Source organism: Pseudophryne corroboree, chromosome 6 (genome assembly GCF_028390025.1).
Source record: "Pseudophryne corroboree isolate aPseCor3 chromosome 6, aPseCor3.hap2, whole genome shotgun sequence".
In the NCBI taxonomy this organism is placed as follows: Eukaryota; Metazoa; Chordata; class Amphibia; order Anura; family Myobatrachidae; genus Pseudophryne; species Pseudophryne corroboree.
Genome location: NC_086449.1, coordinates 138356588 through 138372562, shown reverse-complemented (window position 1 = coordinate 138372562; position 15975 = coordinate 138356588). Strand labels below are relative to the sequence as shown.

The 15975-nt window shown below is 46.3% G+C and overlaps 1 protein-coding gene across 2 annotated transcripts in view; it reads right to left on the bottom strand.

The window, feature by feature from the left end:
* Window positions 1-9002, bottom strand: part of TCF7L1 (transcription factor 7 like 1) — a 47782-nt gene extending 38780 nt beyond the window's left edge. For both annotated transcript variants that reach the window (XM_063931894.1, XM_063931895.1), the window contains exons 1-3: window positions 8544-9002; window positions 8199-8259; window positions 6509-6639 (exon numbers count right to left, since the gene is read on the bottom strand). In XM_063931894.1, coding sequence (XP_063787964.1) covers window positions 6509-6639; window positions 8199-8259; window positions 8544-8729 — 378 coding nt within the window. In that variant the 5' untranslated portion in view covers window positions 8730-9002. The remainder of the gene's footprint in view (window positions 1-6508; window positions 6640-8198; window positions 8260-8543) is intronic.
* Between the last annotated feature and the right edge of the window lie 6973 nt (window positions 9003-15975).

Genomic DNA, 15975 nt, shown 5'->3' with positions numbered 1-15975 from the left:
TAATGAAAACCGTTCCACAGGTAACTGCAGAAAAATCAATGTTGCCCTCAGCAACCAGCCAATGTTTCGGTTGCACAGTTCAGAAAATGTAAAGTCGCTACTGGTTACAGAGCCCTTTCTGTAGTTACCCAGTAAACTAGTACATTAATGTTCCACAGCTTTCAGATCTCAGCAAAAACCTACTCAAAACAGATTTCTGCAGCAGAGTGGTAAATACAGGTTTCGTTTATATAGTGGCAACATTTGGCAGAGCTGTGTAGGAGGAGGTTATAAACCCACAGCACATGAGGTGCTACCATACATTGCAGAGGGGGAAAGGGAACATGATTTAGGAATGGGCCACAGCCCAACTAACAAAACTGCAAGCACACCATATTGCATTGGAGTATATATCAGGAAAAAAAAAAAAAAACAAAAAAAAAACACCAAATACTTTTACAAGAGTATCCAAACATCTGAAAGACAGAAAGTAATGTCCCAGGCCGAAAACAGTTCAATTGATTACAACCAGTCCTTTCGCTTAATTATAACATGGAAAAAACAAATGCATGTTTGGGCACATATGTGAGCTAATGTACATGTAAATTCAATATGTCTTCCCAATTCCCCCTTCCCCCCCCAAAAAATAAATAAAAAAATAAAAATAAAAACACCATGTTGCTATCTAAATGCAGAAATACAATTTTGGACAGTATATTGTACTTTACCCATTGTAATACAGTTTGCCAGCGGTGCAAGTGTGCGGGTACGGGTGGGTACAGCGTACCCTTAAGAATTTAGCCGTGGGTACACCGTACCCACGCCAACGGGCCGACGCTCCGTCCCTCCCTCTGCTGCTCACCGCCGCTGATGTGAGGGGAGGAGAGCGCAGCCTGCGCCTCTCTTGCCCCTCAGTGTCTTCGTTCAATTCAGTGCCGCCCATGAGTCATTCAGAGCTCGCGGACCGGCAGCCAAGGCTGCCGGACTGCGAGCTTTGATTGAACCAAGACACCCGCCACAGACTGAGGGGAAGGAGAGTCGCAGGCTGCGCACACACACACACACACACACACACACACACACACACACACACACACACAGGACAGCAGCAGTGGTGAGTAGTGCGGGGGGGACGGGGACGCAGGGCCGTCTTTTCGTATGGACTCAATGGGCACTTGCCCAAGGGCCCCAGAGGTATAAGGGCCCTAGGCTGGTAGCTGAGGGTCCCCTCTTTCCAGGGGTACCAGATTTTTGAAAATCTGGCCTGGGGAACCAGAGATATCAGACTTCAAAGCAGTGGTCCCCATCCAAGCCTGTTAATTGCTCTTCCCAGCCAAATATCTCAGATTCTGTTTGACTTTTAGTTTTTCTGAAGGTATACTCCAAAAGCTGGGACGTTCCCCTTTTGGTGAACACTGACAGCTTGTCTCTACTATGCCCAGAACCAGAGATATCAGCCTTCCAGCAGCTGGTCCCTGCTCCAGCTCCAAACTGGTATACAGTTTTATATTTTCGTTGGTGGATTGCTCCGAACTCTGATCCCCAAGTCCCCAGAACCTCCTGAAAGGCGAGACTCTTTAGTGTTTTTATCCCATTCAAAGGTAAGAAATCTATCTCCAGGAACTGGAGATACCTGCAGTCAAGCAAGCTGCCCTCCCACCGGAAAATGGTAAATATTAAACCCACTCCACTATCCACCCCTCCCCTGCGCATTAAAAAACATCTGCCACCAGGGCCCCTTCATTCAGCCTAATGCCCCTTATACAGTTTAGTGTTCCCTCCGCCAGATCTGTGCAGTAAAGGATTAATTAGCAGAAATTACTGCTCCAGGTCCTACATGCTGAGCTGAAGATAGAACACCCCCTACCGCCCACGGGACATCAAAGTTGACGCTGATTGCACGCCCAACCGCTACCGTTGGAGAATAGGTAGTGGCCCCAGTGCATTGTTGTGCCCAGGGGCCCACACTGCTGTTAAGACGGCCCTGGGGGGAAGGTTTATACCTGGCACTGGGGTGGGGGGGGCATGTATACCTGGCACTGGGAACATATCTGGCACTGGGGGCGTATCTGGCACTGGGGGGGGCATGTGCATCTGGCACTGGGGGGGCATGTGCATCTGGCCCTATTGGGGTCATATGTGTATCTGTCCCTCCCCCTATATGTGTATATTGGCCATGCCCCATGTGGCATTTGGCTACACCCATTTTTTGGCGCGCGCACACATTACCTGTAAGACATTTTTTCTACTTGCACCACTGGCCATGCATCTCTTAGGGACACAACAGGCTGTAGATGAAGCAGCAGTGTGGGGTAATCTGCAAACTCTCCTACAATGACCACAGTCAACAAGCAAGAGATCTCATACAATCCTGACCACCGTGGGCTACTGTCCCAATAGTATCATTGTCTATAATTAAGCCATTTTCTATAACTCTGCACATCACTAACAAAGCAACCATTGCATCAGTTTATGTGGCAGAAACTTGCTGCATGGTCAAGTTCTTTACAACTAGAACGGAGTCCGCAAAGATGGTCACCTCCTCAGCCACCCACTGAGGTGGGACTAAGACTTCTTCGTTAATTGAGACAGGTATGGGATTTTAATTAGCCAGCAGTCATGGGTTGTAGTCTTGTTTGGGGTAGGTTTAGATGGCTTATAACCCTCCTCCTGTCCCTCAGGGTGAGGCAATTTACAATGCACACTGGGAGGAGGGTGCATCATTCCTGTCCTGTAGAGGAATTTAATTTGCAACCAGACAATTCACCCTGATCACCTCCCAAAACAGAGAACACAATGCGGCCTCATTAACAGCACTCAGGAGTAGTTGAGGGGGTCATTTAAATAATAAAGAAAGGGACAGACAAAAGCAGAGGGGATTGATAATCCCACCAACAGCTCCATTGTCCCTTAACCCCTTGTAAATCATTCACATCTCATATGGAAGAACATACAAAAATGTACAAGCGGATAAACATTTATATCCAAAGAAACACACAAATCCAGTTATTATTTGCCCAGTAAAGGTTGCACAGCACCAATCACAAATTAATAGGGATTATTACTCAGACCACTGGTGGCCATTTTTCTACCATCTTGCTCCCAGGGTGGTTTCAGTAAAGGGCACGCACATTCACAAACAGGCCCCTTAATCAGTGATGACAGACTGAAAATATTGTTCCCAGACTTTGCAGAAGCCATGAAGCAACTCTCAACCCCCTACCCCCACATTTTCTCTCATCAACGCCACATGTAAAAATTTACCAGTGCTCACAACTTCAAAATATTAATATACCACATGTCCCATTGCCCACAAAATTAAGGAACCTCTTTTATATGCTCACCACTTTAGTTATAGAAAAGTAAGACAGATCCATATCTCCTCAAACCCCTTGGTGTACTAGAATTTCAGCTGTTATTAACTCACTCAATTCAGGATAGATAGAGATATAGAGATATATACATACATACATACATACATACATACATACATACATACATACATACACACAAAAGTGAAGTAACAAAGCATAGTCTGTGTACCGAGGAACACGTTCTCCTGCTCGGCTTATAGAGGGCACACACAGAACTCAGTCAGCTTCCAAGTAAAACACCCTCTTATTCAAACTCAGTCTGCTTGAATTAGGGCAACAACAAAAAAATAAATAAAAATCAATTGTATTTTGTTTTGAAATATTTCAAGTGTGCCTGTCACCTTTACAGTGGAGGCCACCTTTCTTTGGTCAGAAATCATTTTCATAAAAGCTGCAGCAGCGCTGTCTCTAACTACTAATGAATTCATAGACTAAATATGGCTTCAGCACACAAAATGGCTGCCATCACTGCATATAAGCGATTGTTGTTACCCGGTCCTCAAAATGGAGCAGATAAAACGCACATAGATAAACCCATTAATATTCATTTACTTGCACCACAGTTACTGTAAAGTTCTAGAGAACACTATAAGCAACAACAATGTAATTTAGACAAACTAATAATTAGAGGGCACAACAATTTGCAGTGAAGAGTGGTGAGTGAGAGAAAGGGGTAGATGGAGCTATTCAGTCATAAGATAACTTACGCAGAAACTACAGTTCCTACTGCTAAAATTATCCTGAACATGGGCCATTTTCAGAGAGCAATCAAGATGCCCAGATTTAAAACAAAATTCCAAGCAACATGCCTACCAGCCTTATTTGTTCCACAGCCAGATTAGCAGTATGAAAGGTGCCAATTGTATAGAATTGCAAACTGGTCACACAAGAGGTTTGACAGAACAAATATCCACTCAGTGACACACTCAGGAGGTAAATGTGCAGGATGGGATCTCACACCACTACATAGCAAATACTCCATTATCGCGAGTCGAGTCAAGGCCTTAAACGCCCTTTCAGTTTAACAAATGTGGATAAATATTATAATTCAAAATAAATAAAAAAAAACTTTATCTGTCAAAAACAGGGATATAGAGTGTTTTCTTCCAACGAGTGGGGCTGGGGTTACTTGAAAAATACAATAGGTCACAACCTTTGCCCCATGCGCCTTGCTCACTGTCTCCCCTCTAACAAACTTGTCTGTCTCTTTAGACTGTAGGCTCTCACGAGCAGGGCCCTCTTCCCTCACTTACTGTATACCATCATCTCCTCACCACTGCCTACAACGGCATCCATCCCTTGGGTACTGACACCCAGCTGCTTATTTGAGTACTATGACCTCTGTTACAGGCATGTTTATAAGCTCTGTCCTGCAGTGTTCTATAAGTAATTTTTGTCTTGTTTGCTCAATATTGTTTTTGTACGGCGCTGCGGACCCCATATAAGCGTAATCCAAGACATTGATGAAATACCACTATTACGGCTAATTTACCAACAAATTCAAGACCAGATATATCCTCATTGTATAAAGCTAGTTACACACTCGAACGATGTAAGAAATGTTGCAGCGACCGATACAATTTCACTTACAATCATACGATCCCACAACACACATTTTTCTACACACTATGCAATCTGCAGAACGATGGCAAAATATATCATGTTGGGGGATTGTAACCAATTAATAGTTGCTCCTGTAGACTATAGGGAGTAATGCAGATGTGGTTGGAGTAGCATTGCACGCATCAAAGTGACGATTATCGGTACTCTGTGCATGTGCAGTAATCGTTCTGCGCGAGCGGGACCTGCGACAGCGGAGCAAAGGCGACACCAGACTGTCAGTGATTGGCAATCTGATGCAGTTTGGGGGCTGTTTCACCAAATGGTGGCGTATTGCCGCCATTACAGTGGAGGGAAGAGGCCAGGATATATCTGTCAGAGGACAGATATTTCCTGGCCTCTGGTTGGCAGCTGCAGTGGCTGACGTGCTCAACCCCATGAGTCACGCTGCCAACTGATTGTGTCGCAGATGACCCGACACTGCGTCTTAGGACGCAGTTCGGCTCTGTAATGCGGCAGGAGGTGTGACGCTTCCTGCTGCATTACCATAATAGAGCTATCACTGCTGCTTCCATGTGCATACTACATGTTCACCACGTTGCAAATACCGTCTGACGTGCAGCACACCAGAGGGGACGATGCAATAAACAAGGTGTGTAAATGATATATTGGGTGTACTGTAGACACTATACGATGGTCGTACAGATTGGTCGAAACTACTAAGATTGCACGATCTGTGGTATAGTGTGTACCCACTGTAGCTTTCATTGGTTAAGATATGAATTGCGTACAACCCTTATGGTACCATCAATTAGAAATAAAACATTTATTTTGGTGGTACAATCATTTTAGTCCTCAAAACAAATCCCACAGATTCCCGGAGTAATAAACCGTGAACTACCAATGCACGAAGGGTTGGATTGTCATTTGTGGGCTACACCTACAGATTTACACAAATGTTTACCCTGAGTGAAAGACATTGGGGGTCATTCAGACCTGATCGCACGCTAGAATTTTTCGCTGCGATCAGGTCAGAACTGTGCATGCACCACAATGCGCAGGTGCGTCGTATGGCTACAAAGCGGATGGTTGCTGGGCGATGGATTGTATGAAGAATCCATTCACACAGCCGATCGCAAGGAGATTGACAGGAAGAGGGCGTTTCTGGGTGTCAACTGACCGTTTTCTGGGAGTCGTAGGAAAAACGCAGGCGTGTCCAAGCGTTTGCAGGGTGGGTGTCTGACGTCAATTCCGGCCCCGGACAGGTTGATGTGATCGCAGCGACTAAGTTCTGAGCTACTCAGAAACTGCACAAAACTTTTTTGTACCGCTCGGCTGCACATGCGTTTGCATCCTTGCAAAGCAAAAATACACTCCCCTATGGACTGCGACTATCTGCTCGCAGCAGTGCCAAAAACCCCTAGCAAGTGATCAGGTCTGAATTATGCCATAGTCCCCACCCCCACAATTCTGCACGTGTTCCCACAAACCGCTCTTACTGTAAATCCTACACAATATCCTGTTCGTTTACCAATACGATCATTTAATTTCATGCAGATGAAAATAGCAATGTAACATGTTTGGATAGTTCTTACTGTGCGGGCACTCGGCGAGAGGGCACCATTGGGCAAGTAATGGCCTCCAAGGTCAGGAATCATCAGGAATGGGTATCCTGCATAGGGAGGTCCTTTGAAGAAAGCTGCGTCTTGGTGCTGCCTCCTAAATGCTGTTGGGGAAGAGGAACAATATGAGTAAATAGCTTGATAAACTCTGGTATAAAACATATGCAGCCCTATTACAATAGCTGTAACGATTGTAAAGGCAGACAGATCTAGATTGCAAGCTCCTCTAATTAGTTATCATGTATGGGATGGCAAGCCATATATGGATGTAGTCACAATTTTGTGGGCACAGATTTTAGAATATCAATACAAGGAAACTATCCAAATAATTATCCATTCACAATATTCCATAACACAATTTTATTTTAAGCATGGATTCACCTAGAGCTACATTACCCTCCTCAGAACACATACGCATAAGTTACATTAAGATGGAGTTTGTAAAATGAAAATGGACCCTTCCATACCCCAAAAAATTCTGAAGCACACTAAATTGACAAACGAGCCCTTCCAGATGTTATACTGCACAAAGTCAAACAAAACATTTTTTTCTACAGACATGAGATTTTGCCCTCCAATTTCCGGGGCCTGCTTTTCTCTAGCCATGTAAAAGCCTTTTCTCACTACTTCGGCTGTTGGCTAAACAGAGCGCATGCCCGTATTCACTTCAACATTAACAACATGGCTCCACGGTACTGTAACGCTTACATGAGCCTCACAAAAAGAAAGATGAGATCATGTATGAGTTATGTTGGACAAGAGAAATGCAGGTTTGACAAAATAATCCCACACCAATTTAGGCCAGCTGAAAACATATTCTGAGATACCACAGTGAAAGATTGAATAAATCAGTGGATTTCACAAACGTGCAGTGAGACAGTTAGGGAAAGGGAACCTTTTGTGTTGTGGAGACAAGGCAAGGCTACTAGAGCAGTAGGTAACTTATTTTTTATTCTTTTCAATCAGTGTACAATATATTTGTCATTACATGTGATGAAGACCACATGACTGCAATGTCAACACTGGAACTATACCCGCAACTAAGCTTAATAGAATTGCAGTTATTGCCATCATTTTAGACAATCACTGAAGAGCAACATCAACTCTGATGTCCTTGCACAAAGTTTTATTCAGGCCGTTTCCTCTAGGATTGGTAGACTGTGCCACACTTACACTTCTGCTTGCTATACAACTGCAGGCTCATATAAATACAACCAATTCTACAAACATATTTAGAAAATATTGCTGATATTTAAGTTCAAACTAAAAATTAAACGTATGCTAGGCAATTCCAGCAAATCAATAATGCTATTAAAATTTGCCAGTTTGGTTGCTTATGTACAGAACTTGCAATCAGTTTTGTGCTTCATGAGCAAGTGACTAAAGGATTGCAGAATGTCAGCATTTTATAATACATTATAGCGAGTTCTCCACAACAGTTCATTCTCAACACAACCATAGCTCCTAAATTACATGAGTCCATATTTTGTTGAGTGGATCATTTGAAACTAAAATAATAATAGTATTTATTTAGGATATAACGTCCCAAATTATTACTTTACACCACAAAATATAATAAGCTCCAACATTTATTCAATAAGAGCAATTACAAAAGCAACCAATTAAAGAACAAACCCTAAATTAAAATGTGAGGGTGACTCACCTTCAGACAGGTAATCCCGGTGTTTCTCAAAGCTCTCTCTTGGAGGGGGGCGCCTCTCCACCTAGATAGGGGGGTGGGGGTGGGGGAGGGATAGCTGGGTTACATACAAGTGGAGGACAAGGTTTCAGAAAAGATAAAATCGGGACTGTGTCGCACACAGTGCATGGGGTCCAGGATATGGGCCTATGTGTAAGGGGAGTTAGGGGGCAATTGGGGAGAAGCATTAGGAGTCTCACCACTAGGGGGCAGTATTAGGGGGTATTTGGGGAGAAGCACAAGGAGTCTCACCAATAGGGGGAAGTATGGGGGGTATATTGGGGTGCAGCATGCAAGCACAGGCTATACCTCTGAGTCCGAGTCGCTGCTGTGATTCTCCGACTCGTTGACCAGCGAGGATTTGACGTCTGCCAGGTCCCCTTCTGCAGAGCCCTCTCCGGGGCTCTTTTCCTCCTGCTCCCCCTCATCCTTAAACCGAATCAGCTCATCATTCGCCCCCAGCTCATCCCCCCCACCGCTGTTTAATTGAGGCATGGTGACCCCCCTGCCGCTGGCAGACCAGACCACCAGGGAGGAAAAAAAAAAAAAAAAATCAATAAAATACTAATAAAAAAACTCCAAAAATAAAATGAAGAAAAGGACAAATCCGAGCAGCCCTGGGCACTAACACAGAGCAGCCCTGTGCGGCATAGTGAGGAAACTTCCTAAACCCAAAGGAATGTTCCCAACTCAGCTAAACAACTTATTTCACTATACAGCCTGTAAATACTAAATCACTAACACCCCCCTTCCATGCACCCCCCTAAATACACCGCATAGCCAGGGTCTCAGCCCCCCCACCCCACTGCACAAGCAGGGTCTCCCCCCATTACACTGCACAGCCTCCCTCCTCCCCACTACAATGCACAGCCAGCCTTCCCCCCCACCACCACCTCCTTCTCAGAGCAAACTTCCTGCAGCCTCCTAAGGAATGAGAGGTTTTCACTCAGCAACAGAATGTCTCTTTGTATGTTACAATCTGCTCAGCATTGCAGCCCTGTGCAGACCACTGAGGGGTCCTAAAATCAGAAACTGGTGCAATAAGTCCAAAGGAAGTACCCCTTGCCCCCCTACTCATCCAATGCAACAAGTAGAACGTAAAAAAATGCAAATAAGCCCCCCTCCCCTTGTTCTCTGCCACCTCCCTTTAAAATCCAGAGGGACTGCGAAGTTCCTTGAAAGTTGCAATAACAAAAAAAAAAAAAAAAAATCACAGCTCCAGAAGTGAGGGATGTCCAATATGAGAGAGGAACAGCTTTCCCCAGCCAGCTCCAATCTTCTTATCAGGGTCTTCTTGCCTTTTTTTTTCTTTTAGAGAGGGGAGGGGGAGTACATACCCCCTGCCTGTAGGATCTGTTTGAGATCCTGCTCCTTTCCCTGGGTAAACTATAATGCGGACTTGCAAGAGCAGGATCCCCAGCCAGAATACATGGGAGGAGTCTCTGCATGCAAACTGACACTTATTTAAAAAAGAACTGCTCAATGGACAATTGAGGGAATGAGGCCAAGATTAACTCTTCTGCTTCTTGAGTGGGAGGGTAGGGGGTGGGATGCACCATTTAACTCCCAAGTTGCCACTGCATACCCTTTAGCAGCAGGATAGCTGATTTAAGCAAACTTCTAACGTGCAGTCTGTCTACATAGAACAGAAACAAGGCCTAGAGCTAAAGCTGTTACGATACTCCAAATATTTATTGTCTTCCCTTAACTTAAATAATTTTATAGTGTTCAGTTCTTCATTATTCCTGGAAGTCTCCAGGTACCTATGAATTGAAATGTATTATACACGGAAAGATCATCCGCAAACTGTGCAGATTATTACTAGAGAGACTATTTATTGTGTAAATCTTTTTATATTTATAGCATTCATAATTGCTAGCTTGGTGGGTCTGGTCCACTGCGGTTTGATGACCCCACTTAGGTCGACAGTGTCTAGGTCGACCACTATTGGGCGACAGTAACTATGTCGACAGCCAAAATAGGTCGACACAAACATTAGGCCGGCATGAAAAAAGGTCGACATGATATTTTTATTTAAACTTGTGCCGTTTTCTTTGTAGAGGGACCGGGAACCCCAATTAGTGCACCTGGTCTCCTCGCATGGCTCACTTCGCTCGCCATGCTTCGGGCAAGGTGCCTCACGCCGCTACCGATGCACTCGGCACAGGTTACTGTTCCCAATTGTAGTCCACATGGATCGTAAAGTATGAAAAAGTTCAAAAATGAAAAAAAAATTGTGAAAATATCATGTCGACCTTTTGTCATGTCGACCTAGAGCATGTCGGCATATTGACCACGTCGACCTAGAAACCCTGTCGACCTAATGCATGTCGACCAATAGTGGTCAACCTATTGACTGTCAACCTATTAGTGGTCGACCTAGAGACTGGATACCGTTCCCCCATAGTCACCATTCTACATCTAATTTGTTCAGGGCCTCGGACCTCCCATGAAAAATATTAACTGATTTGTTTGCGTGGAGACATTTGCTTTGTATTGGTAGTGTTGCCACATTGATTTGATTATCTAGGTTATGTGTGAAGGAGTTGCTCAAGTGTTGACTAAACTGGATAACAGTGACATCATAGATCCCATGATTCCCGACTTGAAGATCTGGGAATTGCAGCGAATTTATGGAGACACCAAATCCATTCCCAGTGTTGTGCAAGTCGCTCTCTTTTTCCCTGTCCCAGCCAACAACAAAAAAACATTGTAATAACTAATTAATTACCAAATATGTCTGATTCAATAGGGCTGTTTTAGAGTTTCACACAAGTGCGTTTTACTGAGAGATCTTGCTATTCTTCAGCCCAGCGCATGGTCCGTAGCCAAGAGTACGCATTTTGGCGCACCAACTGCGGATTCGGAATCGTACGCATGTCAGGCACATGTCGGCGTGTAGACGGCCTTGCCGGTTATTCAAAGGTGAGTGTATGCACCAGCTATAAAGACCGGTGCAGACGCATGCTTATAGTATTGCCAGGTACTTTGACAAGCGGATGGATAGGAGCAATGTGGCTGCCTAGAAGTATACAACTCTGGATGCAGGCGGAACCAGCTTGAATTTCTGTGCGTATGTAACACTGGGCCTGATTGAGAGAAGTGCACTAATGCTGCCATGGCTGCCAACAGGGGTGTTTTAAGAGAGGAGGGGACCCACATGCAGCCTCTGACATGATGCAAGAGTCTACTGCGCATGCACAGGTCTCCGGGAAGGTAGGGGGTAATTCCAAATTGATCGCAGCAGGAAATTTTTTAGCAGTTGGGCAAAACCATGTGCACTGCAGGGGAGGCAGATATAACATGTGCAGAAAGAGTTAGATTTGGGTGGGTTATTTTATTTCTGTGCAGGGTAAATACTGGCTGCTTTATTTTTACACTGCAAATTAGATTGCAGATTGAACACACCACACCTAAATCTAACTCTCTCTGCACATGTTAAATCTGGCTCCCCTGCACTGCACATGGTTTTGCCCAACTGCTAACAAAATTCCTGCTGCGATCAACTTGGAATTACCCCCATGGTGCAAATCACTCGGAAATGGCCTGCACTGATTTATGCCCTCACTGGAGTGCCGCCGCCGCAGTACTCTGGAGTGGTAAGTATAATATATGGGTGCAGTCTGGGCTCACCGTACACAGTGCACCCATTATAGAAACACCTATGGCTGCCAATTTGTACCCATGCAATTGTGACAGCTGCCGGGCGTCTCTGTACCACCACTTGCATACAAGGACACAACCACCCAATGTACATTGGTCAAACATCGACCTTCTGTGTAACCCTATGAATACTTGCTTACCCTCCCGGAAGCTGTGGGAAACTCCCGATTTTTTAGCTAGTCCCCCATAGCCCCGGAAGGGAAGGTGGCTACCTACAGAAGTGGGTACATACCTCCCAAATGTCCCGATTTTCACGGGACATTCCTGTTTTTTAGGGACTGTCCCGCTGTCCCACCCACGGCCGCAGTGTCCCGCTGTGGAGGGCAGTAGGGAGGCTCCTGTTACGCACAGCATCTATTCACAGGTGACAGAGGGCGAGAGGGCATGCCAGCAGCTCACAGAGCGCTGGGCATGCCCCCTCAGTGACGAAATCGGGTGGCATGGCTTCGCGATTGTGACACTCTCACAAAGCTGCGCCCCTTTCAAATAGGCCACACCCCTTTTCCAGACACGTCTGCGCACACGCACAGGATGCAGTGCGCGACTTTACACGTTGCGTCCGCATCCCAGATGGATGCGACTGCAGTGTGATTGACAGCGGGGGTGGCAGTGCGAATGACAGCAACTTTGGTGGGGCGCGGTATCCCAAACGGGGTGGGCATGGACTGTTTTCGGGGTGGCTGCGTGAAAACAAATGGCACCAGACCGCCTGACAGTGCAACCAGGGGTCAACCTTATGGGTAAATTTATTACCCGTCATTATGGCGGAGAAGCGGTATCAGGGCCCGTTATGTGCGCTATATCGCTTCTCCCCATGTATGAAGGCAGCGGTGCGGGCACAGTGACTATGCGCCATGTCCTTATCGGCGCTGCTATCTAAAAGATAGCAGGCCAATAAGCATGGGCAATGGATGCTGACCGTTCCGACACCTGCAGCTGTCCCCCAGCATGTGAGGAGATGGACGCAGATCTGACTGCAGATGCAGTGACTTGTGTCCATCTCTGGACAAGAGGCGAAGATGGCAAGCTAGGAGCTGGTAACAATCTTACGATATTGTAATGGTTTTGGATCCGTAAGCACAGCAAGGAGTGACCCTTAATAAGCATCATATCAACCCCTTTATCTCATTTCAATAATATTACTCCACAAAAGTAAATTTATCTTCAGCAGGCTCCACAAAACCAGGCTCAGCTGTGCGCCTGCGCCGCACTTTGCAGAGCGTCCCCGCCGCACACAACACCACCTCTCGGACTGTGCAAACATTGCCATCTCCATATTCTCTGTGATCTTGTTCTATAGGTTTATAAACTTTGGCGCACATCTAGGCGCATGGCAGCACCACAGGTGATACTGCTCTGCATACGGTGCTTCATAAATGTCGGAGGAGAGAGGTGCAGTCGGCAGACATCCCATAATATCTTGTCTCTCTCTTTATCTCATCTCATTGGTGGGCTTGTATAACATAAACCAATGGTGTCTCCTTTAAAATATTATTTACAGCAGAAAACGTCATAAAGATCCAGCAACAAATGATGCAATCATTGTATTATTATGATAATTGTCATTCATGTATATAGCGCTAGCACATCCTACAGCACTTTACAATTGGGAACACACAAAGTACCAAAACAAGGCTGGTTATTGACAAACAGATAAGAGGTAATGCTCTGCAAGCTTACAGTCTGTAGGGCATTTATCCCAAATCATGCGATAATAGCGGCTTGAGATATGGGTTTTGCGATTATACTTAAGTGGCTGACAAACCTGCTCATGTAATGTTTGCTCTCCTGTATGTGGGCCCTGATTAGAGATGTACTAATGGGGTCATTCCGAGTTGATCGTAGCTGTGCTAAATTTAGCACAGCTACGATCATCTTCCCTGACATGCGGGGGGACGCCCAGCACAGGGCTATCCCGCCCCACATGTCAGTGCACAGCGGCGATGCCTTTGCACTTCAAGAGTAGCTCCCGACCAGCGCAGCTTTAGCATGCTGGCTGGGAGCTACTCATCTCCCCGGCCCGCAGCGGCTGCGTGTGACGTCACGCAGCCGCTGCTGCCTGCCCCCCCCCCCCCCGTTCGGTCCGGACTCGCCTGCGTTGGCTGGACCGCACCCACGAAACGGCGGCCAAATGCTGCCGTTCCGGCCCCTCCCACCCAGCGATTGCCTCTGCCTGTCAATCAGGCAGAGGCGATCGCTTCCCTGCTACGGCCTTCGTATGCGCAATAGGGACCCGTTCGCTCTGCTGCATTAAAAAGCAGCGAGCGAACGGGTCAGAATGACCCCCTCTATGCCTATGTTTTCACAGTTTAGCAATTATACATGATCCTACACATGCGTAAAACAGGATGCATGCAGCATGACAGCAGTCAGGATGCCGATGGTCATGTGACTGACACCCGAATCCCGACATCACTAAGGAGACCGGCGCTGGAACACTGAAGGTAAGTATCGGGGTTCGCCTTGGGGGGGGGGGGGTGGTCCTAGCTGCCAACCCCTGAGGGTTAGCCCAAGCTACCACCCTTGGAGGGTCAGCCATAGCCGCCACCCCTCGGAGGGTTAAGGTTTGGCTAGGGGACAGGGAAGGGTAAAAATACTTACACCTTCCAATGTCCGTATCTTCAGTGTGCGGGATGTTGCTGTCGGTCATGTGATTGCTGGCATCCCGACTGCTGGTATACCATACCGAACCCCGTGAAACACAGAGGAAAGTGTCTATGCGCATGTGCATGCTGCAGTTTGCGATGACATTCGCATTGTCTGCATGATTGCAAGGTCCTAAGAAGAACTCTGCGAACCATGGCCCTCATTCCGAGTTGTTCGCTCGGTAAATTTCATCGCATCGCAGCGATTTTCCGCTTAGTGCGCATGCGCAATGTCCGCACTGCGACTGCGCCAAGTAAATTTGCTATGAAGTTAGGATTTTTACTCACGGCTTTTTCTTCGCTCAGGCGATCGTAGTGTGATTGACAGGAAATGGGTGTTTCTGGGCGGAAACAGGCCGTTTTATGGGCGTGTGGGAAAAAACGCTACCGTTTCCGGAAAAAACGCAGGAGTGGCTGGAGAAACGAGGGAGTGTCTGGGCGAACGCTGGGTGTGTTTGTGACGTCAAACCAGGAACGACAAGCACTGAACTGATCGCAGATGCCGAGTAAGTCTGAAGCTACTCTGAAACTGCTAAGAAGTTTGTAATCGCAATATTGCGAATACGTCGTTCGCAATTTTAAGATGCTAAGATTCACTCCCAGTAGGCGGCGGCTTAGCGTGAGCAACTCTACTAAAATCGCCTTGCGAGCGAACAACTCGGAATGAGGGCCCATGGGTGTATCTGGACGGAGACAGGGAGGTGGTCGAGTGTGCTTTCAAAAATGGGCCGGTCTGTGGGCGTGTTATGGGAGTTCCAGGGGTGTGTGTGCAATCGCAGCTGCGTTCCCAATCACAGAACCACAGTCTCACAGGCCAGTTGGCCTGGAATCTGCACAGCCTGGACTTACTCTAGGGGCGGTATTCAAATGATATATCACGCCCAATCTCCTTTCTAAAGTGATCCTCGTTATTGCGCATATTGCGCCCATAGTAATCGGGTTTAGCTGCGTAAAGGGTTGGATGCCCTCGCTACTCTGGGGGTAGCGAGCTGAAATGATTATACCACACCCGTTAGCAGAAACAGAACGGGTGTGGAAGGGGGTGAAAAGAATTGAATACCGCCCTAGGAGTCAGTGTGCATCCGCTGTTGCATCGATGGCGGTGTTTTCTCAGCCCACGGCGGATCTGCACACAACGCAGCTAGTGATGTTGTATGTAGCAACATTTGCTCAGTCTGCCTCACACTATTACAGGCGGGGAGTCTGTAGGCAGGCATAGCATATTTTCGCACATCAATTACAAGCGCAATCGCAGCTGCTAATACAATAGCGTACAACTATGAATCAGGCCCATATTGTTATAAGAGGACTATGTAAAGGGCCTTCCTACCTCTATGTCTGTCTGTTTTTACCCAGTTTTGTTCTATTACTGTTGTTCTAATTGTAAAGCGCAACGGAATATGCTGAGCTATATAAGAAACTGTTAATAAATA